Here is a 26,433-nt window from a genome sequence, read left to right as displayed (position 1 = left end):
ACTAGAACGAGGGGTAAGAGCAGTCACTGCGTCTGTCAGCCAACATGAAATGGGAATGTTCAAGTCCTGCTCTGTATTGATAGAAGCTGGAATTGTCTCAGTCAGACGCTGATTAAAGGCAGCCATGTCGAGCCTGTCCCATCGGTAAGACGATTTAATTTCCTCCACATGAACACTGGCCGAAAAAAGACCAGGTGGTAGCATAAAGTGTATCGCATAGTGATCAGACCAATTTAGCGGACGCGCCGATTGAGTACAATCGAACGAAAGAGTAGAAATAATTGGGTCCAAGACATGGCCTGCGAGATGAGTAGCCCCTGAATTACAAAGTTTGAGATTAAAAACCTCAAGATCAGATAAAAAAGATTTATTCAGGGGGTTATTAACATCTTCTAAGTGGATATTTAAATCACCAAGAATAGTGAAATTGTTCGATTTCAATAGTGTTGCTGAAAGGCAATCAACAAGTGAGGGAATCCACGAAGCTGCGTTCCCGGGCGGCCGATAAATTAGCAGACCGGAAAGCGTCAGTCGGGGGTTAATCATTAGTTTAAATAATGCTGCCTCACTACCTGGAAGATGTAATTGTTCCAGTTTGCATTGATAGATAGATTTAAAGATGATTGCAATTCCACCACCTTTGCCGGAGGGTCTATCCTGATGCAACACAACATAGCTGGGAGGAATAGCTGCAGCAATATCCGTACCCGAGCTAGCATGTAGCCAGGTCTCGGTCAGGAACACTGCATCAGGAAATTCATCACTTATGAAATCGAAGATGTTTAATTTATTCTTAGGAAGCGATCTACAGTTTAAGCACCAAAAATGGAGAGGAGAAAAAGAAGATGGGGTACGGCCCTTAGTAGGCTTCCTTTTCCCCCGGTGATGCTTTACATGTAATTGAGTCTTAGAAAGCTGCATTTTGCCGGTGGAAAAACCGCAACCAGCACATGTAAAGTAATGAAAGGGCAAAATGCATAAAGTGCAAGTAGTGAGAATTGGGGATCCCAGTGAGTGTAGTGCCGTGGAGGAATAATGTACGCGGTCATCCCGAGTTAGCATACCCGAGGACATGTTGGCAGAGGGCAGCCCGTCCTGCAGCCCGTCCTCAGCGCGGACGGGCGCAGACAGGCTGAACTCAGGCGTGACTCCGGCTGAAATTCGGCGATCCCGCTGCGCGATGACGCTGCGCGTCAGCATGGCTCGCTTAAATGTGCGTCCAGCCTCCGAGACTAGACCGCGCAGAACGCCTGGCGTCGTCAGCCCCACCTAAGATGGCCACTAATCCGAGATGTGGGCAGGGACCCGCAAAAGCGCGGTGTTTGGTATCCAAATTATATGCAGTGAGCGGGGCAGAGTGCGGTAAGCTGTAGGCCAATTTTAGCTGTTAAACACAGGGTAAAAGTATTAAATCAACATGAAATTAGGCAGACAAAACGGGAGTTTTAAAAAAAGCTGCTAAAATGCAGCACGATCCAAACGAGGTCTTCTTAGTGTAATATATGCCCTCTGTCACTCACCATTGGACTTATAAATCAAATGCACACGGTAAAATACACATTAACACACACTGTCTCTCAAAAGCATATGCAACATACATTAAAAGGTTTTAAGTAGAAGGAAGAAAAAAATGCTACTGCCTAAAGGTGATGGGCCTGTACTTGCAATAAAAAAGTAATACAAAAATTACACTTTGCAGCGGATGACCTTCTTGGAATATTACTGTGCATAGTGCATTATTGTTTTAATGATCCATAATGGCTGCGACATTAAGAAGCACTGTATGAGCCGCCTTGGAATGGTAATAAAAAGATATGCCATGCACAATACCATTCCAGGATGGCTGCTCTGTAGAGGTCTCATAGGGCGACCATCTTACAGTTTCCATGTAACAAATTACCTGTCTACAGGTATTAGCACGGTGCAATAATAATTCAACTTTAAAAGGTTTATTGCCTTTAATACATGCTTTTCACTTTAAATAAATCAGGCCTGCTGACTTTCTTTTTTTTTTCTTTTTTGTAAATTTTATTTTCCATTTTCTGAACAAAAAAAATAAAAAGGAAAACATACAATGTGATTGCAATATGAAAACATTAAATTACATTTACCCAAAATCTGAAAACAATATACATAAAACATAATTACAAATCTTGAGGACAGAAGATGAATGAGAAAAAATATAATGCGATACGTGAACACTAACAACACCAAATATACTATATACTCCATGAAAAAGCAATAACAATACGATACTGCAAACAATAATCGCTGTCAAACACGAAGACCAAAAATCAAATAGATGTGTGGGCAACCTCTACCCCGTTGTAACCACCCCCAATTCCAAGGGTTGCTACCCTACACCGGAAGGGGTAATGCCGGACTGTAACTGAGATTCCGGGATCAGCAGGAGTCGGGAGACGTAGTCCCTATATGGGCCCCAGATGTCAATAGGTCTGGAGGAAGTGGGGAGTAAGGTGCTGAATTCCTCGCAGTCCACATTGCAGAATGCTAAGCTATTCAGCCAAGAGCGAAGGTTAGGTGCGCGCTTGAAACCCCATAACAGTGCTATCTCCCTTTCGGCTAATAGGAAGCCTAGCACCGCTTCTTTGGGAAGTGTTCAACATACCCCAACAGCTCTATCTCAGGTGTGGGAAGGAGTGGCATGGACAGTATATCCCCAAGAGTGGAATGGATGTCCAACCAATACTGGTGTATTTTGAGGCAGGTCCATGACAAATGTGCGAAATCAGCAAATGGGGCAAGACATTTCAGACAATGGTGAGGGCGGGATTTGTCAATTCTTTGCGCTCGGGCTGGGGTAAAATACATCCTGCGAAGGAATTTGAACTGAATCAGTTTGTGGCGGCTATTCAATGAAACATCTGTTGTGGTTTTACAGCAATATGCCCATTGATCATCAGAGATAGGCCCACCCAGATCCTCCTCCCAAGCGGCCCTAAGCCTAGTGTCATTGATTGGTGTGAGTGCCCCACATTGTTTGTACAATTTAGAGATCAGGTGTGCGTTGGAGGGGCTCTGAATCACCAAAGTAAGGGAAGGTGTCTCATCAGGCACCAAAGGAAAAGAGGGATAGCCCACTCTCAAAGCAGAGCGGATCAGAGAGAGAATTAATGTGTCCATGAAGAAGCGATCACTAAACCGTGCCTCCTCCGACGCGGAGAATATATGTCCATCTGGGAATAAGTCCCCAAGAGTGTGTAAGTTAAATTTCGCCAAGGTGCGCTCAACCAAAACGTCCCCCGTAATGGGGAAAAGAGATGCATTGGGAAGGGGGAGGGCCGGTGAATATAGCAGGTCAAGCCCCAAATATTTACGAAGCCTAATCCAGGCCCAGCATGTAGTGGAGACAGTTTGGATGTCACAGGGATCACGGGGAAAACCAGTGGGGAGAATTGTAAAGAGCTTTCTCTTGAGGACCAGATCCGCCTCTGGCCGTAAATATGGTATGCGTACATCTGGGTGGAACCAGGCATAAGCGTAGGCGCATTGCACAACCAAATAATACAAATAAAAATCTGGCACACCTAGCCCTCCTCTGTCTGGTGGCAGAGTCAATACCTTCCAGCCGACCCGGGGTGTCCTATCTCCCCATACCAGGCGAAGCAGCAGAGCGCGGAGTTGCATGAAAAATGCCTTGGTTAAAGGAACGGGAATATTATTAAAATAATATAAGAAGCGGGGCAACACTATCATCTTAATAATTGCGATTCTACCCGCCATTGACAAGGGCAAGCGAAGCCATCGGGAGATCTGTGATTCCAGTGTGTCAATAGCGGAGCCATAGTTGAGACGGATCAATGATGCAGTGTCTAAATGGATGTGGATACCCAGGTACTTAGTGGAATCAGCACACCATTCTAACGGAAATTCAAATGACCAAGGTGTAGTGCAGGCCGTGATCGGGAAAATGACTGATTTGTGCCAATTGATATGGAGCCCGGAAAACGTGCCAAATCGTATAATTTCACCAATCAATGATGCCAAATTATCTTGGGGCTGTCGGACGTATAATACCATGTCATCCGCGTACATGGACATCAACAGAGGACCGGTGAGAAATTGCAACCCGCGCTGGAGGTGGTTCTCTTGAAACTGCCAAGCCAAGGGGTCCATGGCCAAAATGAATCCGAGAGGAGGCATCCCTGCTTAGTGCCTCTTGATAGGGGGAAAGGGTCAGATAACGTACCATTAAGACGCAACCGGGCAGTGGACTTAGTGTATAACAGAGTAACCGTGGCTACAAAACACTCCGGCATTCCTATTCGGCATATGACTGAAAGAAAAAATGTCCATTCGAGGGAGTCAAAGGCTTTTTCCGCATCCAAAAGGATCGCGGCAGACGGGGTAGAAGGATCAATACGGTGCAACACCGAGAATAAAGTACGTAGATTAAGGGAAGTGGACCTATGCGGGACGAAACCAGATTGCACCGGGGAGATGATGGATTCCATCAGGAGCGACAGTCTAATGGCGATGACTTTGGCTAAGATCTTGTAATCAAGATTTAACAGTGACAGTGGTCTGTACGATCCACATTGCTTGGGGTCTTTCCCAGGTTTTGGCAATAAAATGATTACAGCCTCACGAAATGTCGAGGGGAGGATGCCGGTCTCTAGGGACTCCCCATAAACCTCGACCAAGCGCGGGACCAGAATGTCCTTGTACGTTTTATAAAAATCGGCCGTAAAGCCGTCCAAACCGGGGGCAGAAGACGCACGGAGGGCATCGATCGCCTCAACGATACTGTCGGAGGTAATGGGGGTCAGGAGGAAATCCTGCATGTATTGTTCCAGATACACCAGAACCACTTCAGATAGATAATCTTCCTGACTACGGAGATCTCCGGAAAGGTGTGAAGTATAAAGGGTCTTGTAATATGTAAGAAACAAGTCACAGATCACGGGGGTAGAATAAACCGGCGAGTCGTCAAGTCCTGTCATCGAGACGATGCACGTGGGGCCTCTGGGGGGGCGTAGCGTATTGGTCAAGAGGCGACCGGGTCGCTCGCCCTCCCCATACCGCGAGCCACGCAATGCTTATTAAGGAACGACAGCTCCCTATCAGCTGCATCCTGGAACTCAATGCACAGCTCAAGGCGGAGAGCGGAGAGAGAGTCAGAGGGGGAAACGAGTAGCTCACGGTCTGCCGCTGCGATTTTCTTTTCGATCTGATCCAAAGTGGTGTGCAAATCGCGAAGGACTCCGGTATGTTTGGAGATGCAGACTCCCCTGATGTACGACTTAAATCCCTCCCACAAGACCGCCCACGTGTCGACAGTGCCCGTGTTAAGTTCGAAATAATCTTCTATGGCCTGTCTTATCTCTGTATTGCAAACGGGGTCCAGCAAAGCCCTCCCGGGGAAGCGCCACTGTCTCTCATAACTCCCTTCCCGGGGAATAAATAGTTGAAGGAGAACCGGGCAGTGATCGGAAAGAGTACGGGGGAGAGTCTGGACCAATCCCAACCAGCCAGCAACTACAGGGGAGACCAGCCAGTAATCGATCCTGGTCCAGGTGTTGTGAAACCCAGAATAATGAGTGTAAGTAGGATGTTGTGTATGCAGGTGGGATTCAATGTCCACTAAGGAATATTGCGTGCAGATTTCACGAAGGGCCAGGCGAGAATGGGGCTTGGAGTCGGGAGTGGAGGCAGTGCTGTCCCTAGAAAGTCCTGGAGAAGGTTAAAGTCCCCTCCCATAATCAGCAGCCCCGTGTCGACAGCAAGGAGTTGGGTCAACAAAGAATGATAGAATGAGGGAGAATCAGTGTTCGGGCCATACGCACACACAAGTGAAACCCTATGACCCATCAGTTGACCGGTGACAACCAGGAACCGGCCCTCGGGGTCTCGCTGTGTGGCATAGTGTGCAAACTGAATCCTTTTATAAACAAAAATAGCAACGCCACAAGAATATGAACTATAAGCGGAGAAATACCTGTGAGGACCCCAACCGGAGGCCATATAGTTGGTGCCAGTGTCGGCCAAGTGGGTTTTTTGCATAAAGAGGATATCAGCCTTATGTCTAGCTACATAATTCAAAACTTGACGACATTTCCTATTATTATTCAGGCCTCGAACATTCCACGTTAATAAAAGAAGCCCTGTAGGCCCGGGAACATTACCTAACTGTACCATGTATCCAATACAAAAGAAGGGGCGTCAGTGCAATAACGTACTACATCATGAAAAACAATCCTCCTAATCGATAAACTAAAATATTCATCCAAAAACAAAACACAGCCCCCCCACCATCCCCCACCCACCCTCTCACTACCCAGAAAGAGGAACACCCTAACATTACATCCCAAAAAACAAACCATGGAGGCATTCACCATAGGGAATGGCAACCCCACGCCAGTCGGGCAACCCAGCAACCGAACATCAGAACTATCAATAGTGGATAAATATGCAAACGAGCCAAAGTATGCAAAGTACTATTAGAGCCGATGAACAAAGCAAGACTGAGCTCAGCCGTTCCCCGTCTGGGAGAAGAGGCCTACGCTGGTTTGTGAGGACTGCAACAGAGAAGAGTGGGACCAAGGACTGCCACACGCCCCATTTTTATTGTTCTTATAGTCTCGGAAAAATTCCTGTGCAGCATGTGGGGTGTCAAAGATCCTTGGCCTGCCATCGATGTCAACTTTGAGACGAGCTGGGTACAGCATGCCATATCGGATCCCCAGGTTGCGAAGCATTGACTTGACACTGTGGAACTTTCGCCTGGCCTCCTGCACCATGACCGTGAAGTCCGGGAAGAAGGAGAGATTGGATCCCTGCCAATGGATCTCGCCCCTTTCACGGGCCACGCGGAGGGCAGTGTCTCGATCTCGGAAGTTCATGAGTCTTGCGACAATTGGTCTGGGAGGCCGGCCGGGCTTGGGGCGAGGGCCCAAGGATCGATGAGCGCGCTCAACAACAAAGCCTTGGGTGAAGGATTCTCGTCCGGACAAGTCGGATAGAAGCTGTTCTACGAATGTGTCTAGTCGGCCTGTGGCTGTCGTCTCGGGCACACCTAGAATACGTATGTTGTTGCGACGCCCCCGGGCTTCCAAGTCCTTGTCCTTTATAGCCACTTCCTTTAGGATCTTCTCGACTCTCTCCAGTCGCTTCGGAGAAGAGGAGGCCCCGTCTTCAAGGTCCAAAACTCTGGACTCCACCACGTCTAACCTGCGATCGTGGCCTTGGACCTTCGCGTTCCTATCAGCCAGTTTCTTATCCAGGTCGTCAAAGCAGGCGTCAACAGCCTTGAATCCAGCCCTCATTTCAGCTATCATGGCAGCAGCCAGGGGGGTCGAGCCCATCTCCTGCTGCTGAAGTGTGGCCACCGCGGTCGTGCCCGCCTCTGAGTCCGTGGTGGGATCTGGAGGTTTGTCGAACTGGAGTTTGGACTGCATGGGGTCTTTCTTGACCATCCTGGAGAGTCAGCTACAGCCAAGTTGCGATGAAAGGAAATGACCTAAAGGTCTACCTCCAGGCCAGCGGGTAGGACTGGCGGCTAACCTCTGGTCCCTAGGTCCGGAGCAAAAACACCCACGCGGACAGGAGAGCAGGACCCGCTGAGGGGATCAATAACGTGTCAAAGGAGGCAGATGCCCCACCGGAGAAAGCAGCAGGAAGGGTCAGCACGACACCAGGAGGGGCCGTCGCCGCGGTGTATAGCAGCGAAGAGAAGGTCGCGTGGGAGTCCTCTATGGCAGCCAAAATCTCACCCACGTGTAGGAAGGGCAGTCGTGCAGCTGTTTCACTAGCTGGATCCGAGGCGCAGAGTGGGCAAAATAGCAGGGGTTGCCATCTGTCTTGCAGGCTCAGTCATCCTTTGGCGCAAACAAGGGGAGGCCCCAGCACCGGGAGAAAAGGAAGACCAGTAGAGCCCCCAGTCCAACCGGTCATAGAGCGTCCCCTCGGGTCCTGCGATGGGGGGAGCGCGAACGCCCATCATCCCAAACCCCGACCCCCAGCCCCAGGACTCCTCGCCCGCCGCCCGCACTCAACTCCGGCCTGCTCATCAAATTCAGGCCCCGGCTTCTGCAGCGCGGTAGGCCCTAAGGCCCGCAGGGCCGCGCTGACTGCGGGGGCCCGGCAGGGTGGAGGAGACTGAGTAGCGGGCCGCGGGAGCAGGCTCCGGGGCAGGCGGGCGCAGGGAAAGGCAGCCGAGCAGGGGGAGAAATAGGGCGAGGGTTCACCTCAATTCCGGCGTGAACGGGGATCAGACAGGAAGGCCCAAGGCGGGGCCCGGCGACATTCGGCTCCGACGTTGTCCCCGGGTGTATATTCGCCTCTGCAGCGGCATCAGACTGGGGCTCAGGGCCCCGAGGTCACTGGGGGAGGATATTTGCGGCTGTGAGGGCTCTAGCAACGCGGATCAGGGCAGCTGGAATCGCCCGACCAGCGGAGCTCTATTCGGATGCTGCCATCTTGGCCGCTCCGTAGCCACGCCCCCCCAGCATACCGGCCTGCTGCCTTTCTCATAACATTTCATAATAAACCGATCAAACATATGGCTTCTGACACAGCGTTTTCCAAGGAAACAGTCAGGCCTACAGCCATATTTATTGGCTTGTTACTGTGACCAGCTCAGTCCTCCTGTGTCAAATAGACATTTTATGATGATGCAACCTCCAAACTTCCAGGTATAAAATGACAGATACATACAAAAATGCATTTGGCAAAACAATATGCACCCAGTGCTAAGATGGCATAACAATCATTATAGCAGTGGAAATATTACATTTTTAGGTTTGTAGGGTAAGCAACATAAAGCCGTTTCCTACTACAGTAATTTCTTCGATTCTGTGCAACAAAATAAAACTGTGTACAGGCTTTAACAACTGTGTTACAGGCTTCATTAATCCACCTTTAAAGGCCTACTTGCTTTAACTTATGCTTTTCAGTCAATAAGTTGGGGTATCTGTCTTTCTTGTATCTTTTCTTAATACCCAGATCAGACATTTGGCATCTGATATAACCTTTCACAATTTACAAAGCATGCCTATAGGCTTGTTCATTGTCTTATCAAAATCACCAACTCTGGTTTGTTTTACTGGGCACAAGCTTTCCCAAAAGGCAAAAAAGCAATCATTTTCAGTAGAAGCACACACCTTTTGCACAATCAAAGCTTGTGGAGAAGATCAACATGTGGGCATAGCATAAATCCCACTCTCAGTGCTGCTTCTTAAATGTCTTTCTTTTCTGATCATATATGGTCTGTGACAGCTGCAATGTCAAGCTGGATGTAATTGTATGTTGTGAATGGTGTTGATCATGTCATATATTAGAATATGTTTCAGTTCCAAATCATGCATTTCTATAGTTCATTGTTAAAATATGCTGTTGTGTTTTCTAGATGGTGATGCCAGGGGATGCAATGGAAATGTTGGAGTTTCAAGAAAAAACAATAAACAGTTCACATTATGTGTTGGAATTGATGCTACCGACCATTCACCTAACTCTGCCAAGCAAAGGTTTTTACGAAAAGCTTTATAACAGGTAAATGCATAATAATATGCTACACTTAAATGCAAATTCCCATGTTTCGTAAGCGCTAATGTTGCACTTCTTTTGTTCCTTGTTGTTTACCATATTGGAACATGCATGCTGTGCTATTATCAGCCTATATGTGCCATGTTATTTACCATACAGCCACCATTTACAAATGCTATACAGTGTGTACAATAAGAGAACAACTAACATACAGGTATTCAAACGTCCTATATAAAAACAATCCCAACATATATTTCAACGCAGCCTCCTCTATATGTATACTCTTCTCTCCTAGAGACAAGCATGCAGCTATTTTCATACTTCTGCAACCACTAACATACGCTTATGTACCCACCATGGAATGCACACACACACACACCTACCAAGATACAGTTACACAACTGTCATACACGCAACACATGAACCTTTACTACATCCAAACAGTCACTCACCAGTGTTTTACATGAATCAACAAACAGTAAAAGGATATGTCTTCACTCATCTACAGATAAATTACCAGGTTAGTCATCAGGCAACCTCAGAGGACATATTGAGACTAATTAACTCTATGGTCAAGCTGCGCCATAAGATGGTGCCGTGAAATTGTGTCTTTGCCATATATAAACCAGAGACAGGCTAATCTTTCTTGTTATGGTATCTTTGTGAAGAAAACTTTAAACTTAGTTAATTGATACATTCTCTATGATTCAAATGTTTATTTTGGTTCTCATGAAAACATCTGTACTTTGGAGGTCATTGAAATATATTGACTGATGTCTGTAAATGAAGACTACTAATCAGTACTTCTCAGTTTTTAACCAGGTAGAAGAGTGACATAAATACATTACGTTTTGTCACTCATTCATTTTAGTTTCATACAAGTATATGCACTGTGGTAAATGTAGTCATTCATGGATTAGACAGAGCAGGCAAAAGTGACGCAACATAGTAGTTGCATAGTCATGTCCTTTTACCTCTTTGACACGTGATTTGCTATGTGTATGAATCCTTTTTCCAGTACTGAATGGAGAGACTTGTTATAAAACATACAATCCTATGTGGGTGAGGGATTCCAGCACCCTTGTTAGGTGGCACTCATGAGTTCCCTTGTTAACATAACTAGATTCCTCACCATCAGACTGGTTCCGGAAACTTTTCAGTTGCACTACTCCATGCCAGAAAGTGGTGCAGTGAGGCTCTGCACTGACTCACTGCTCCAGAAATGGCATGTGAGGTCTGTATAGGCACCACTCCCAAGAGCCGACAGCAGTTAATTTATTTCTTCACCACCAGACGCAGGTCCATAGCTCCTAATCTCTGAGGCATTTATCTCAATATTTTCCAAATTTTCTTCAGTGGTCAAGGGATGTCACCCCCTAAAATGACAGGTTTTAGGCCCTGTAAGAACTGTGACAAACAACTATCTAGGATGGATCCCCATCAGGTGGGTCTGCATTATCTGGTGTTGAGCCACAACTCCAAGGCCTGCAACGAATGCACATTGATGAACCTGAAGGCAATCCAGGAACATGAGGCAAAACCTATGTTGCCACGCATAACAAGACCTTGCATCTGAACCATTCCAAGTTTCGCTCCTCATCCAAGATTCGATCTTGGTGCTTTCCTGGACTTAACAAAGTAGCTCCAAAGGACAGTCTTTTTTTTTTTAAACAGTTTTTATTGGCTTTTTATCTGTGCAACAGTACAGGTAGAATTCGTTTTCCTTCATGCATAAATATACATAGTGTTCACATTTTAAACAAGCAGTACAGTATTTATTGATTGGTTAGCGCCTATAATCATGTAATATAGCATATGTGCTGGTCGTAGATATGTGTGCCTGTGGCTGGACATCCACCCATGGGTAGACTCTATATGGCACATGTTCGGAACACATTTCCCCATCAAAAATTACTTCAAAAATAATAATAATCCTTTCCCTTTTCCCACTCCTCGTGTATATGGCCTTTATATCTGCACTATGTCGCGGCTCCCGCCCTAAGGACCAAAGGACAGTCTTAATGGCGCTTCAAGTCCTCAGATAAGCGTAAGAAACACAAGAAGTCAAAGTGGGATTCTTGCTCTCTTGAGCAAGCACAGGGGCAGCGCCACCCTGCTCGATCTCGCTTCTGAAGTTGGCTGACTTCGGGGCCAATCCCGCCGCTGATTCTTCTGCCGACTCCGTCTGGCACACCTTCAGGCCCACGAAGCTGAGAGGCCTCACTTGGCATATTGCCAGAAGGTTCGCTCTGTGTGCTAGCTGGGTCCCCCAAGCCTATCTTGCCTACAGCTCTTGTTCAGTCTATGCTAATGGCACTCAGACTCACGCCGTCCCGGTGCAATCGCTTGAATCCAACAAGGTGCCTCTTTTGCTTGCATTACTAAAAGGTTGACAACACACTCTACATTTCCTTTTTGGGACTAATTTGAATAACGACTGTGACACGGGTGATGATTTTGCTCAGTCCTTCCAGGCTGGCAATTGGTATGAGGACTTAAAGAAGTCCAATGGCCTCAAACCTCCCTCAAGACAGGTCTTTTTTCTTCCTCTCGACCATCCACAGAGGAACCAACTTCCTAATCAATGGTGATGCGGAGGGTTGCTGATGAACTTGACTTGCTCCCTACCTTGGACGCTAAGAGCAAGATCTTGACAGAAGTCTTTTATCTGGAGCAAACTTGTTCTAAACTCCTTCTTCTGTATAACAAGACATTGACAGATACCTTATTGGAGCTTGGGACACACCTTGTTCTGATTCCCAGTCAATCGACAGATTTCCAAGTGTCATCTCCCTGCTCATGGTGTCCCAGCTTTCTTTTTCAGCACTCCTCACCAAAAAACCTAGTGGTACAGACTTCTACCAGCTGCTCTAATGCCAGCACATTTTCCACCACTCCTCCTGATAGGGAATCTAAGCGAGTAGAAACATTCTGCAAACATGTCTTTACTTTTACTATATTGGCCCTCCGATCTGTTAACACCAGCTGTTTGTTGGGACACTACTCGCACACCATTTGGGATTCTGTGGCACAAGCCCTCCCTGGTGTGCCTAAAGACCTTCATCTTATGCTATCACAGGCAATTCAAGATGGTCGAGATGCAGCCAATTTCACAATTTGTTGTGGCTTGTTAGGGTTCCATCGGGAAGGCTAAACCACAACCGCCAAGAGCAACTTACGCAACAGGATGAAGGCAGTCACCACCTGGATGAAGAACAGCTGCCTGAAGCTTAACTTGGACAAGACCAAAGTCCTCCTCATAGACTCCACCCCCTCCACCTGGAACGACTCGTGGTGGCCGGCAGCGCTCTGCATCCCCCACACCCACGGACCACGCACAAAATCTCTTCTTCATCCTGGGCTCCTCGCTCTCAATAAACCTCCAAATCAATGCTGTTTCATCCTCCTGCTTCCAAACGCTCCGCCTGCTTTGTAAGATCTTCAAATGGATCCCCACTTAGTTCAGGAAAATATTCCCTCCTGCGCTCGTCTGCATCAGACCACCTACAGCAATGCACTCTATGCCGGCACCACCTAGAAACTCCAAAAGAAACTACAGAACATCCAGAATACCTCCTCCAGACTCATCCTGAACTTCCCATGCCACAGCCAACTAAGAAACCTTCACTGTCTACCTATCAACAAAAGAATTACCTTCAAACCCCTCGTGCACGCCTACAAAGGCCTCCACAACGCTGGACCTGAATATTTCAACCACTGCCTCTCCTTCAACACTCCCTCCAGACATCTCTGCTCTGCCCAATTGGACCTGGCCACCATCCCACGGATCCGCAAGACCATGGCTAGAAGAAGATCCTTCTCCTACCTTGCTGCAAATACCTGGAACTCCCTGCCTCTGCACCTCAAGCAATCACCATTGCTGCTGCAATCCAGGAAGCACCTCAAGACCTGTCTCTACAACTGTACTGCAGATCCACCCCTCCCACTCAGTGCCTTGAGACCCTCACGGGTGAGTTGTTGCACTTTATAAGAATCCTGATTGATTGATTGATTGATTGATTGAATCTTGACCCTTTGTGCCAAGGGAACTATAGACCTACAGCGTTGAACTTGCTCTCTTAATTTCTGAGAGATCGGTACTTTCAATTGTTACTTGGATGTCTTTGCATTACAGAGTGGGGTCCCACAGGGCTCCTCATTCAGCCCAGCACTGTTTAACATTTACCTAAGTCCCTTAATAGACATTGTCAAGGAATTTGGAGTGTCGATCATGTCTCCTTACGCGGACGATACACAACTTGTCATCTCACTTTCCCTAGAGACATGCCTAGACCAGCAACATCTGGCCCCATGCCTAAAGAAAGTTGCATGATGGATGGCGATAAAATGGAGGTGATGGTTCTAGGGGAAAAAACCCTCAAGTGAATATAGAATGGCCAGACGATTCACAACCTCCCCTATTTCCCCCATGAATAGCCTTGGAATGTGGCTGACAGTGCCTTAACTATGGAAGCCCAGTCAAAGAAACTCACAGCTTCCTGTTTCAGTATGATCAGAATTCTTAACCTCTTACCCACTCTCTCTAGGATAATAGTGGTACAAGCATTGATCTCTCTCGTCTAGATTACAGGAACTCTTTGTATCTGGGCGCTCCTCAATACATCAAGAGACTACAACTGATCCAGAATGCTGCTGCTATGCTGATTCTCAAACTGCCAAAACACACCTCAGCAAAAAGTACATTAACCACATTGTACTGGCTCCCACCATCGGACTCAAACAACTGGTCACATCCCCATCCTACTCAGCAGGACACATGCTCGACCTCATCGTCTCTGCAAGCAACAACATTGCCGTCAGCCACACTGCCGAGTCACATTGGACCGACCACCACTGTGTCCACTTCTCCTTCACTAAACCCACTATACGCCACCAAGCCCACTGTTATCCTCTCAGAAGCTGGAACAAGGCCACCGAAGACCAGCTCACCTCCTCCCACCACTGACATCCACGGATGCCAACACCTCAGCGCGCAACCTCCACCGCTGGATCTCCGACTACACTAACACACTAGCTCCCCTCAGGAAACCCTTAGTCAAGCAGCCCTCCAAGAAAGCCACCTGGTTCTCCCCGCCCTCTAACACATACAGTCAACTCAAGAAAAGATGGAGGAACAGCAAGATCATGGCAGACCACACAGCCTTCAAAACCGCTGTCACCGCACCCCACCTCCTCATCAGAACAACAAAGTAAGCAGTCATACAAGAAGGCATCAACGCCAATGCACACAACAGCAAAGAACCTTTCGCCATTAATTTGCCAAACCCAGCACAGACAGCGGACATTCCCCCCTCTCAAAACTTCTGCGATAACCTTGCCACCTTCTTCCATTGCAAGATCAAAGAGATCTATGACAGCTTTACAACCCAAGCCCACCCTGCCCTCCACCACTGTACCCAATCACTTCAGACCTCAGCGGACCTTGCCCAACTGGACCACCTCACCTCTGATGTCACCCTCAGGATCATGAAGAGCATCCACTCCGAAGCCCCATCAGATCCCTACCCTCTCCACATAATCAACAGAGCCTGTACCTACATCGCACCTGAACTCTGATGCACCATTAACTGCTTCATCGAGTCTGCCACCTTCCCTGATGACTGGAAACATGCTGAGATTAACGCCCAGCTGAAGAAACAACCTAACGGACATCAAGAAGTACAGACTCATCTCTTTGCTCCCTTACCCAGCCAAAGTCATAGAGAAAGTCATCATCACCCAACTCTCTGAGTTCATCGAAACAAACCTCATCCTGGACCTCTCTCAATCAGGCTTCAGAAGTAACCACAGAACCAAAACCGTTCTCCTCGCTGCTACTGAGGAAATTCGCACCCTCCTCGACCGAGGCGAGACTGCGGCACTCATCCTTCTTGACCTCTCAGCCACCTTCACCACCTTCTCTCACCACGACATCTGCGACAAAGCCCTAGAATAAATCTGCTCTTTCCTCACCGGCTGAACACAGTCATATTAGCACCGGGCAACTGAGCACCCAACTCTCTGAGCCCCATCCTCTTCAACAACTACATGGCCCCTCTTCCTGCTATCGTAGGAAGCCACAGACTCAACATTGTCTCCTATGCCGACGACACAGTCACGAAGAGGAACTTCCATGACTGGATGAAGGTCAACTCAGACATGACCAAAGTCTTCATCCTGAGCTCCACCTCTTCTCCCTGGGACGACTGCGGGACCTCCCCCAGACAGGATGTCATACCTCACCGTCCCCAAAGCCTCTGTCAAATAATCATTGTCTAGTGTGCCAATACTGCCTCCCATGCCTCTCTAATGGCGGGTAACGTGTTTGAGCTATTTTTTTTATTTTAAACAGATTTTATTTGTCACAGGTCACATGTTACGCTTAGCTCCGTACCCCGGAGGCTACAGCACACAGCAATAAAAAGAAAAACAATAATGCCATTGACTTTTCATCCCAACAAACAACCCCCCTCTCTACCAACCCCCGATTGCGTGTATGTCGTCCCAATTGAACAGTTACAAAGCCAAACGAGCACTCTGAGTCTGTCTAGCAACCCATAGATTGCCTTCATCATCCCAATTTAAAGAGGTACAGTAGATGCCTCGGCCGGCGGCGAGTCTAGCTCCAATCCCCTGTAGTCCGCCCATCGTTTCCAAATTTTGTAATGTTTACGGGGGCATCCCCTTGCAAGAAATATTGGCAACTCAAGCCCCATGCAGAAGTCCATCCCAGATCGCCAAGCAGCCAGTGGCGGGGACCGAGCCGCCTTCCAAGCCTTGGCCACATCCCTCTTGGTCAGAGTGAGGCTCAACAGGAGCAAGTGACGCTTATACCTATTTCCCCCAACACTCTCCATCACATGTAACAATGCCAGCCTCGGCGTGTAGGGAAGCTCCCAGGCCAACACCTCTGACAAACAGGAGAACACACCCCTCCAGAAACTACACAGTGCAGAGCAATCCCAAACTGTGTGTAGAAGCGTACCCTTGTGCGTCCCACAACGGAGACCCTCGGGGGAGCCTATCATGGCAGCCTTCCACAGTCGCATTCTAGTAAAGTAAACGCAGTGCAGATACCAATCACAGACGTGTGGAGATAGCGGCCCCCCGTGGTCTCTCCAGGGCCTCCGCCCAGTCCTTCTCCTCCAGCTCACCCACATCCTCCACCCACGCTGTGCGGAGGCGCTGTAAGTTAGTCGAGCAGTGATGAATTAGTGTCTGGTAAATACGGGAAATCTTGCGGTCCGGCAATTCACCCATAAACACCTTTGCCTCCAAGGGGCTAAACTCCGGCAGGGACTCCAGCCCCACTAAATGAGGCGACAATGCGTGCCTAAGCTGTGGGTACTGAGAAAATTGGGACCACGGCATTATATGCTCATCGTGAAGCTCCTGAAAGGATTTAAGTGTCAGATCAGTCATCACGTCACCTAAGGACGAGATCCCTATTGAGTCCCACTCCTGAAAATCTCGCAGCGCCCCCAGCTGAGGCTGCCGCCCATTATTCCACAATGGAGTCTCTTGAGTCAACACATTCCACCACCCCATCCTATGTAGGGTCCGTCGCCAAACATGGAATACCACCTGCGTGGCCGAGGGGAGGTTCCGCCGCAATGGCGCCGAATAGAGCAACGTGTGCAAGGACCTAGTGTCCATCAAATGGCGTTCCACTGTATACGCCGGGTCTCCCCTATCCCCATACCACCATTTGTTGAGCACCAGCAAGCCTGGTAATAGTAGAGAACATCCGACGTTGCAAGCCCCCCAGTGTATGTAGAGAGAAAGCACGAACGTAGCGCTACGCGCACCGCCCCTCCCTCCCAGAGAAACCCTCCTAGGGCCGGGTTTACCTGTTGGAACTATCGCAGTGGGATCAAATAGGGGTGATTCTGCAGCTGATATAGTAGGCGAGGGAGCGCTACCATTTTAAAAATAGCTGATCTGCTATATATAGTGAGGGGCATGCAAGACCACGCCTTGAGGTCTTCTCGCGTACTGTCCCATACCACGGCTAAGTTCCTCTCCCGAGAGACAATCGACGAGGCCGAAAGGTAGACGCCCAGATATTTCATCCCCCCAGATGCGGGGTGGAGAACAGACACCCAGTCCCCCACCTTGTACTGTTCATCTAAGACCCACAAGGTGGATTTGCCCAGGTTCATATAGAGCCCTGAGGTCTCATCAAAAATCTGTAGAATTTGCAATTAGCGCGGTCCCAACCTATCTATATTGATGTAGAAGAATAGGACATCGTCGGCGTAGAGCGCTATTTTATCAACTACACCAGTAGCCCATCGGAAACCCTGGAGCTGAGCATCAATGTGCACCCACGCCGCCAGTGGTTCCATAGCGAGTGCAAATAAATATGGGGAGAGAGGGCACCGCTGGCGCATGCCCCTTGGATCTTAAAGGACCGAGATATCGCCCACGACAAAGTAAGATCTGTGTAAAGTAATCGCAGGTAAGCCAAGAAGCGCAGGCCGAGGTTAAGACGGCGTAGCAATGCGAACAGATACACCCAACTCAGGGAATCAAACGCCTTGTCCATGTGTGCCAATAATAATGCAGCTGGTCCTCCGAGTTGCTTCCAGGCCGATATTGCGACATGTGCCCGTCTGATATTGTGACTTGTCGCCCTCTGTGGCATGAATCCGGCCTGATCCGGGTGCACCAAGTTATCGATATGTGGCCGGAACCTATTAGCCAGAGCTTTAGCCAACACCTTGGCCTCAATATTAAGGAGGGAGATAGGGCGATAGGACTCATGCCACTCCGGAGGCCTCCCTGGTTTGAGAAAGACCACCACTTCCGCGTGTCGCCAGTCCGAGAGGAGCGAGCCACTCTCCACTGCCCCCTCAATCACCGGTCTGAGGTACCGGCGTAGCTGCACAAAAAGACGCTTACAAAATTAGCTCGGGAATCCACTAGGACCCAGCGCCTTCCCTGGGCGCAGTTCCCTCAAGGCCGTACTCAACTCGTCATCGGACAGGGGTTGGTCCAACTTATCCCGCAACTCGTCCGGCACCATCTTAGGGGAAAGATCGTCAATGAACTTTCGAATGGTCTCCTCTGGGAGACACTTCTGAGGTGCATAGTGGTCCTCATAATATGCAGAGAAGTTCGCAGCGATGGCCGAAGTCTCAACAACAGGCATTCCCTCTGGATCGTTGATCCAGGGCAGCGGCTGAGCGTGCAGAGAACCCTGACACAAACGGTGAAGCATTTTGCTCGACTTGTCTCCCCATTGAAACACTCAACTGCGCGTGGCCAGCCAGGCCTGACGCGTCTCATCCAACAAAATTGCAGAGTACTGTTGTTGGGCCAGACCGAGCTGTCTCCTTGCCATCCCACCATCGGCCTCCCGACCCCTACGATCTAATGCCTCTATGGCGGCCTCCCGACGCACCAGATCTCGCTGCTGGTCCCTCCTCGCCGCCACCACCAAGGAATATCGACTCCCGACATCGTCGGTTTCATTGCCTCCCACAGAATCCCAGGAGAGTCTACCGACCCCGCATTAGCAGCAAAATAATCCGCAATAGCCCTGGTCAGGTGCTCCCTATACTCCTCCCCCTGAAGGCTCCACCCCGACATGCGCCACCGAAACGTCCGCCGCCCCGGGCCCAGCTGGAGTGTGAGCTCTACTGGCGAATGATCTGAGAGGTCCCTGGGCAGTATAGCTGCCGATAGTACCCTATGCACCAGGCTCCTGGGAACAAAGATATAATCCAACCTGGAGAAGGACTCATGCACAGTAGAGAAAAAGGTGTACTCCCTTAGAAGTCCATGCATATGGCGCCACACATCCAACCAGTCGAGTCCCAGCGCCAAGGTATGGAGCGTGGTAGAGGACCCCCCCACCAAAGGAGTCCCCCCACTATGCCACCTGTCAAACCCGGGTTCCATCACATCATTCCAATCTCCCCCTACTATGAACAGAGTGTCCGGCATTGCCCCCCACAACGTCAACAGCCGTTCCACCAACGACCACTGTAGTGGCGGTGGTGCGTACACACTACTGACCATCACGGGTCACTTCCAATTTTACCCTGTATGACCACATACCTGCCCTGAGTGTCAGTCATTGTTTTATTGTGTGTGTACGGGACCCTGCGGTGGATCAGAATTGCAGCACCCCTGGAGCCCCTCGTAAACCCCGAGTGATAGACCTGATCGAAACCAAAACGTTGCAAACAGAGAGCCTTTGTGCCCAGGAGATGAGTTTCTTGAAGCAACAGGATATCAGCCCCCGCCCGCTTGGCGTATCGCAGGATGGCCCCTCTCTTGACTTTATCCAACGCCCCACGCACATTCCAGCTAACTACGCGCAGGGACCCTGGGACTACCCGCCCCCCCCCCCCCAGCAGTGTCAAGCATAAAACAACGTACCCAGCATCCCGATCCATATAGTTAAGAAACTTAGCTATTATCGGCCTTGGGCGAGCACCCACGGGGGGCTTCTGCATGAGGGCACGATGAGCATGTTCGATGACAAAACAGCGGGAAAGCACATCGGCTGGGAGCCAACCCTCCAACCACTGGGTCAGAAAGCGCTCCACGCTATCTCCCTCGCATCCCTCCGGAAATCCCACAAAACGTCTATTGTTTCTCCTGGCGCGCCCTTCCGCAACCTCAACCCGCATGGCAAGACCCTTCTGTATCTTTTCCATCGCCGCAACTTTTTTCTTTAGAACCGTGACGTCATCCTCAGCCTCCGACACGCGAGTCTCTGTTGCACTAATGTGCTCCACGGCATTTCGTAGATCCTGTCGCAGCAGGGTGACATCGGACCCGACGGCCCCAATCTTGGCGTCCATCATATCTCGGGATTGGGTGATAGCTGCCATAAGCACCGCATTGTCAGGCACTTGACTCTGCGAGCCCGCAGTCCCAGCGGCGGCACCCGCGCCAGTATATTTGTCTAGTGTGTCCTGTTTAGCACCGCCGCATCCTCCCTTGTCGCGGGTCATGGTGAAGGTTTGAGTCCCGCTCGCTGCAAGGATTACAACCCAAGCGGCAGTCGTAGGTCACCACATCCGTGAAGTATGAAGCACCTACTAGAGCAGCGAGCCCCTCCACGTGGGCCTCGAGCAGGTCGCAAGTATCCCCTGAATTATGAGCCACTCAAGGGGCGACTCCACCACGCCGCCAGAGGGCACCGCTTCGGCCCCCGCTGCGTGGCCCGCACCGACCACTGATTCGCGTCAGCCGCTCCTCCAATCGCGGCAGCGGGGGTACCACCTTCCACGGAGCCTTGCAGGGCCCAGTCACAGCTACATCTGCGTAACAGCGCCCCAGCCGCCACTCCCAGCTTCACCGCGGACCGGCCAGACCGCCGAACAACCCAAAGCCAGGGCCACCCCCGCCTCAAAATTAAGTCCAGAGAGGGCAGGGGGGAAAGAGAAGGGGGGGGTGCTCTCACCACCCAGGCCCCTCAAACTCACAGTCCCATGCCGCTACCAGATGGACTCACCACCGCTGGTACAGGCCAGGCAAATCGGCCTCCACGTCGTCCAGTACACCCAGTCTAAGTATGATGTCTACACCGGCCGCCCCTGCTGGGGCTGCGGCTGGGGATCACCTCACGCCCCACCGTGCCGCCAAATGTCTGTGGGAGAGGGGCCACTCCGCTGCCATAGAAGGGGGACCCACCGCAATCCGACACAGGGCGGGACAGAGCAGCCTCAGCGTCTCACCCAGTCCCAAGGGCGACACCGTTCGATCCACCGCCTCTCAGCCCCAGCAACACTCCCAGCTGGCCAGAGCGGGTCTCCTTCGGGATAATGTCCACCAGACACACCTCCGCCAGCCGGGCTGCGGATAATGGCCGCCGCCCTCCACAGGGCCGCCCAGACCAGTGCGATAGCTCCCCCGGCCTGCGGCTCCAGACTCGTCCCCCACAGGGCCTAAGCGCAGCGCCATGCAGCGCGATCCACTGCCGGATATGTCTCTTTAAGGCAGCCTCCCCCTGTAATGAGTGAGGGAAGCGCCGCCACACCAGCTCCTTAACGCTGGCACTGGGAACCACGGCCCCGGCCAGGCACGGCACGCAAGGCCCCGGCGCCACCTCCTCCGTCACTGACCAGGCCGCTCCTGCACCGCAAGCCACGCCACAGCTATCCAGGGGTCCCCAGGTAGATCGGGGAGCACCGATCGAAGCCGCGGCACCTCAGACGTCTGTTCAGCGATAAGGGGCCCTCAGGGCAGGATATTGATAAAGGATATAAGCAGGCTGGCCGGAGCTAGCCTAAGGCACGACCGCCATTGTTCCCGGTCAAGCCACACCCCCAAGTTTCGGCTATTTGTGACGAGTGACTGGTATATGTTACCTATTTTATTAGCCCCAGGCCCCCTGGAGGAGCTTACCCTCCAATGGGCTGCATTCTAGGAGTGCTGTGCTCCCTTTTGGTATCACCAGCATCACTCAGATGTTCTTGGGATACTTTTCGCGGGTTAGGAGGGGCCAGTCTTCCCTTACCTCGACAACTGGCTATTGAAGTCTGGCTCACCCAGGCAGTTGTCAATCACCTCCAGACTAAGGCAAATTTCGTGTCATCTTTGGGGTTCACTATCAATGTGCCGAAGTCATACATTCTGATGGCATCCTGCATTATGATAGTTGAACTCTGTAGTGGGATTTGAAGTCCCAGTGGGCCCAACATCAAACTGACCTCTCTGACCACCTTCATATATCTAATGACTCTGCAAAAGATCTTCAGTGGTGGTTGTTGAACCTCATTTGGGTCAGTGACAGACCCCGTCCCTTCCCCACCCAGAGGTGACTGAAACATCGCTTCTGGGTTAGGTGGCCATCTGGCAGGGGAAACAGCCTTTACTACGCAACCATTACAACGCATGCCATTACATCGCATGCCGTTGTAACGAAAAAGCTGTGCAGCAGTGGGTAGAAGGTGTTGGATTTAACTCCAACACCTTTCCTACTGTTGCACGCACAGTTGGAGTTGGAATAGAAAATTAATTTATTCTAACTTCCAGTGCTCCCCTGACAGAAAGTTGGAGTAAAGGGTGGCGTTGCAATGGCATGTTATGTAATGGCATGCGTTGTAATGTCACATATTTTCTGGCAGAGATGCTCTTTGGTGGGGTCCCATCTCCACATCAACCTTCTGGGGCTGAGACCTATATGCTTGGTGGCGATGAAAGCCTTCTTTCTGTCCATTAGGGGGGCTGGTAAAAGTGCTCATGATCAACACCACACCATGTGGTACTACAACAAACAGCGCAGGGTTAAGTTGCGGACCCTGTGTCAGGAAGCTTTGCGCCTCTTGTATTGTATTGTGATTTGTAGAGCGCGATTGCTGCCCAATGGGCGTCCAAGCGCTAAGGCATAAAAAACAGAACTGATGAGTGACGGAAACGAGCTTAGGTGGACCTAGCAAACAAGTAAGTTTTCAGCTGCTTGCGAAATGAGAGTAAGTTGGGATTGGACCTGATTTGTAGCGGGAGTGTGTTCCACATCTTCGCGGCGTTTAAGGAGAACATCCTTCCTCCGGTCCTGGCTCTCCGCACTGTTGGGACTACGGCCAGAAAGGCTTCCGTAGATCGGAGGGTTCTGTTAGGATGGTATTGAGTGACCAGTTTGTTAAGGATCCTTGGACCAGACCCCCAGAAAGCTCGATGGGCGATGCATAGTGCCTTAAATGCCACTCTCTGCTTTACTGGGAGCCAGTGTAGGGCGACCAGGGCGGGTGGCTGGTCCACCAAGGAATTTTCCTGGTGGTGAACCACCTGGCAGGATTATTGATTTCCAGGGCGGGCGAACTCCCCCACGGACCCATAGCAGATTAAGACTGCAGTAACACCAGGAGGTGGTACAAGTTCTCTCCTGTGAATGGGACGAACCTTGGCCCAACCACTGCTGAGAACAAGCAATGTCAGCACTTCTGCGCATTTCGGGATTCAAGGAGTCTCTCACTTCGGAGGCACATTTCACCTCGAGTTTAACTCAGGACTCCTGTACTCCCTTTCCGCCAATAGCACTGTTGCCCCGAATTCTCAAGAAGATCAGGACAGACCAAGCCTAAGTCATCCTAGTGACTCCAGATTGGGTATGGAGAGTATGGTATCCAAAATTCCTGGGCTTGAGAATATGTCCTCTGATCAGTCTGCCCCTCTGGGAGGATCGGCTGATTTTCATGCTTGGAGATTGAGCAGTAACACCTTCAACCTTCCTCCAGAGGTGGTTGATGTCTTTTTGCCAGGCAGGCGTCCCTCAACAAAAACTGTATACACCGGCTATTGGGACAGATTTGTGGCTTGGTGTGGTACACACCAGATTGACCCCTTGCACACTAAATTATCTGACATTCTGTTTTTTGTTCTGTCTCTTGCCCAGCAAAGCCTTGCTATGGACACAGCTAAGGGTTATCTTTCAGCCTTCTTACGGTTGTCAGGTCAGCCCTCGTTGTTCGAGTCACCCGTTGTGATGGGATTTTTATAAAGGGATAAAGCAAACGTTTCCACCTTCTCCCTTTGTCATGTCCCAAGGGGACCTCAATCTGGTCTGTTTCACAACTGTCCTTTACAGCTCCTTACTATCAAGACTGTGTTCCTCATTGCCATGACCTAGGCATAGTGTGTGAGTGAGCTTCAGTCTCTGTGTTGTTCCACCATAAACTTTCTTCTTCCCAGACAAACAGTTTTTTGGGACTTTGGCATCTTTCCTGCCAAAAGTGAAGACTCCGTTCCATGCCAGTCAAACCATTACCTTGCCAGCATTCTTTTCTCTGCCTCACCTGTCTAAGAAGGGGAAGAAACTCCATCACTTGGACCACAAAAGAGCGCTGAGCTACTATTTAGATTGTACCATAGACCACCGGATGGACGATCAGCTTTTATTATGGTGTTTTCTGGAGTGAAAAAAGGCAAGACAGTGCAGAAGAGAATCCATCCCACAGGATCTTGCTCGGCATTAAGATCTACAAATTGACCAAAAAGCAGCCTCTGTAAGCACTGTGTGCTATTCCACCAGGGCCAATGCTACTACACTCCTTTGGCACGCAGAGTCCCCGTCCTTGACATTTGCCAGACTGCTACGTGGGCGTCCCTCCATAAGTTCATAAAGCACGGTTACTTGTACAGTCAGGTTCGCCAAGAGGGGCATTTCACCAACTCGATCCTGCAGAACTTTCTTGTTTGTGTCCATTGACAGACACACCTCTGAACTGCCATTGCTTAGGCATCTTTTGGAAGAACAAGTTACTCACCCTCAGGAGCACTTTTTCTGGTACACTTTATCTTGCCTCAGATTCCTCACCGACTCCCCTCTCCTCCCTGTTCGGCGATTGAACTCTGTCCATTAATTATATCCGAAGGCTAGGAATCTGCACACTGTCTACCAATTTGCTTTTGGGGCTCTGCGTCTGTGGGTGCGGACAGTCCTATAAGCAGCTGACCTCTGTGTGCAGGAGAGGCACCTACATAGGCCCTGCATGTAATTTCTGCAGTTGATCGGCTTGAGTGCAGAGCCGCATTGCACCACATTCCGGCACACAAAGGATTCCATCTGAGGCCTGAGAAATATTCAGAGGATTAGAAATCAGCGGCTAGATAGTCTCTTCACGAATGACGGTTACTGAAGGTACGTGACCTGTTCTTCATTTAGGTAGAAGAATAGCTTTTAAACCTTTGTCTCCCATTAACTTGTTTTTAGGCATGTAGGAAACACAATGTTGTGATGGTGAAAATGTGCTATCATCTGTAAAGTATAACTACTTTGTAATCCACGTCCCCTCACTTTTTTAAAAATTATTCTTCATATTTTATTATGCAACTTTATATGTATGAGTCTTGTCCCTGCCTCTGATAGTTTCTCCCTTAACCTTCATGAGTTCTTACTTCCCTCTGTTACTGCCTTTTCTCATATTCAGTTCACTAAGAAATAATTACTTCTATACTTTGCATAGTATAAGCAAACTCAGCATAAAACAAGGCTTTGGGGAAGTCCACCCAATTACCCATTCGGAGAAGTGGAAGAATTCTTTAAAGGATGAAGTGTAGCAATTTGATGCCCTCTGACTACTGGATTGCCTCACACTCATAAAGGACAGCTCTGAATTCAAATAACTCTCAGGTTCCTTACTTAAAATGATACACGACATGGTCCACCTAAGCTAGGAAGCCACTCTAATAATCGAGCCCTGATTCCTGTTTACCCTGTATCATGTTTTCAGTCTTTGTTCCATATAAACACAACCTCTAACTCATCCAATGTAACATGTTATGCTGGCTGGTTTGCCTTATTAGAGATTCTGTTTTCCAGTTGAAAATGGTTTTGAGTATTGTTGGTGTTCATCATTTGAAGGTTCATCTGATAGTAATTCAGGAATCGGACCAGAGTGCACATGTATCTGTTGAAGAGTACCAAATATGGGAATGACCCATATCTGGAAGAGACACGTTAGTGATAGATTCCTTACCTTAGAATATCCCCAGGCGTCACACTGGATCTGGAAACTTTTGCGTAGCAGTACCCTTGCGCGTCGGTAGGCGTCGTCTGCGGCTCCGCGTCCGTCATCGGCGTCGTGGGCGCCGTGATGACGTCGTCGGAGTACTTAGACGCCGCTTCCGCGTGCTGACGTCAGTTCTTCTTTTTTCCGCGCCAGCAAGCGCAGATCTGGAAAAAGCAGTAACCCTAGTCAATTTTTGACTAACTTTTTTGGATCATTTTTGATCATTTCTCGAAGTCTTACGACTCCGATCGGTGCCGTAGGGATGCCTGGTTTCAAGCACTGCGAGGATTGCGACCGCACAATGTCGGTCACGGATCCTCACCACCTGTGCCTAACTTGTCTAGGCGTCGACCACCACGACGACAAGGCCTGCTCCGACTGCCGGGCCCTCTCTTCGAAAGCCAGGCGGGAGCGGTCCCGCAGGCGACTCGAACTCCGGCAGTCGGCTCCGCGCCGT

At 49.7% G+C, this 26,433-nt stretch overlaps 1 protein-coding gene across 2 annotated transcripts in view; it reads left to right on the top strand.

Annotated features, from left to right (window-relative positions):
* Positions 1-26,433, top strand: part of ATG2B (autophagy related 2B) — a 1,072,129-nt gene that overhangs the window by 415,279 nt on the left and 630,417 nt on the right. For both annotated transcript variants that reach the window (XM_086937744.1, XM_086937743.1), the window contains exon 18: positions 9,368-9,510. In XM_086937744.1, coding sequence (XP_086793870.1) covers positions 9,368-9,510 — 143 coding nt within the window. The remainder of the gene's footprint in view (positions 1-9,367; positions 9,511-26,433) is intronic.

The sequence above is a fragment of the Lissotriton vulgaris genome, chromosome 9 (genome assembly GCF_964263255.1).
Source record: "Lissotriton vulgaris chromosome 9, aLisVul1.2, whole genome shotgun sequence".
NCBI lineage: Eukaryota > Metazoa > Chordata > Amphibia > Caudata > Salamandridae > Lissotriton > Lissotriton vulgaris.
The sequence above is the reverse complement of the archived record's forward strand: the minus strand, read 5'-3'. Positions and strand labels throughout refer to the sequence as shown.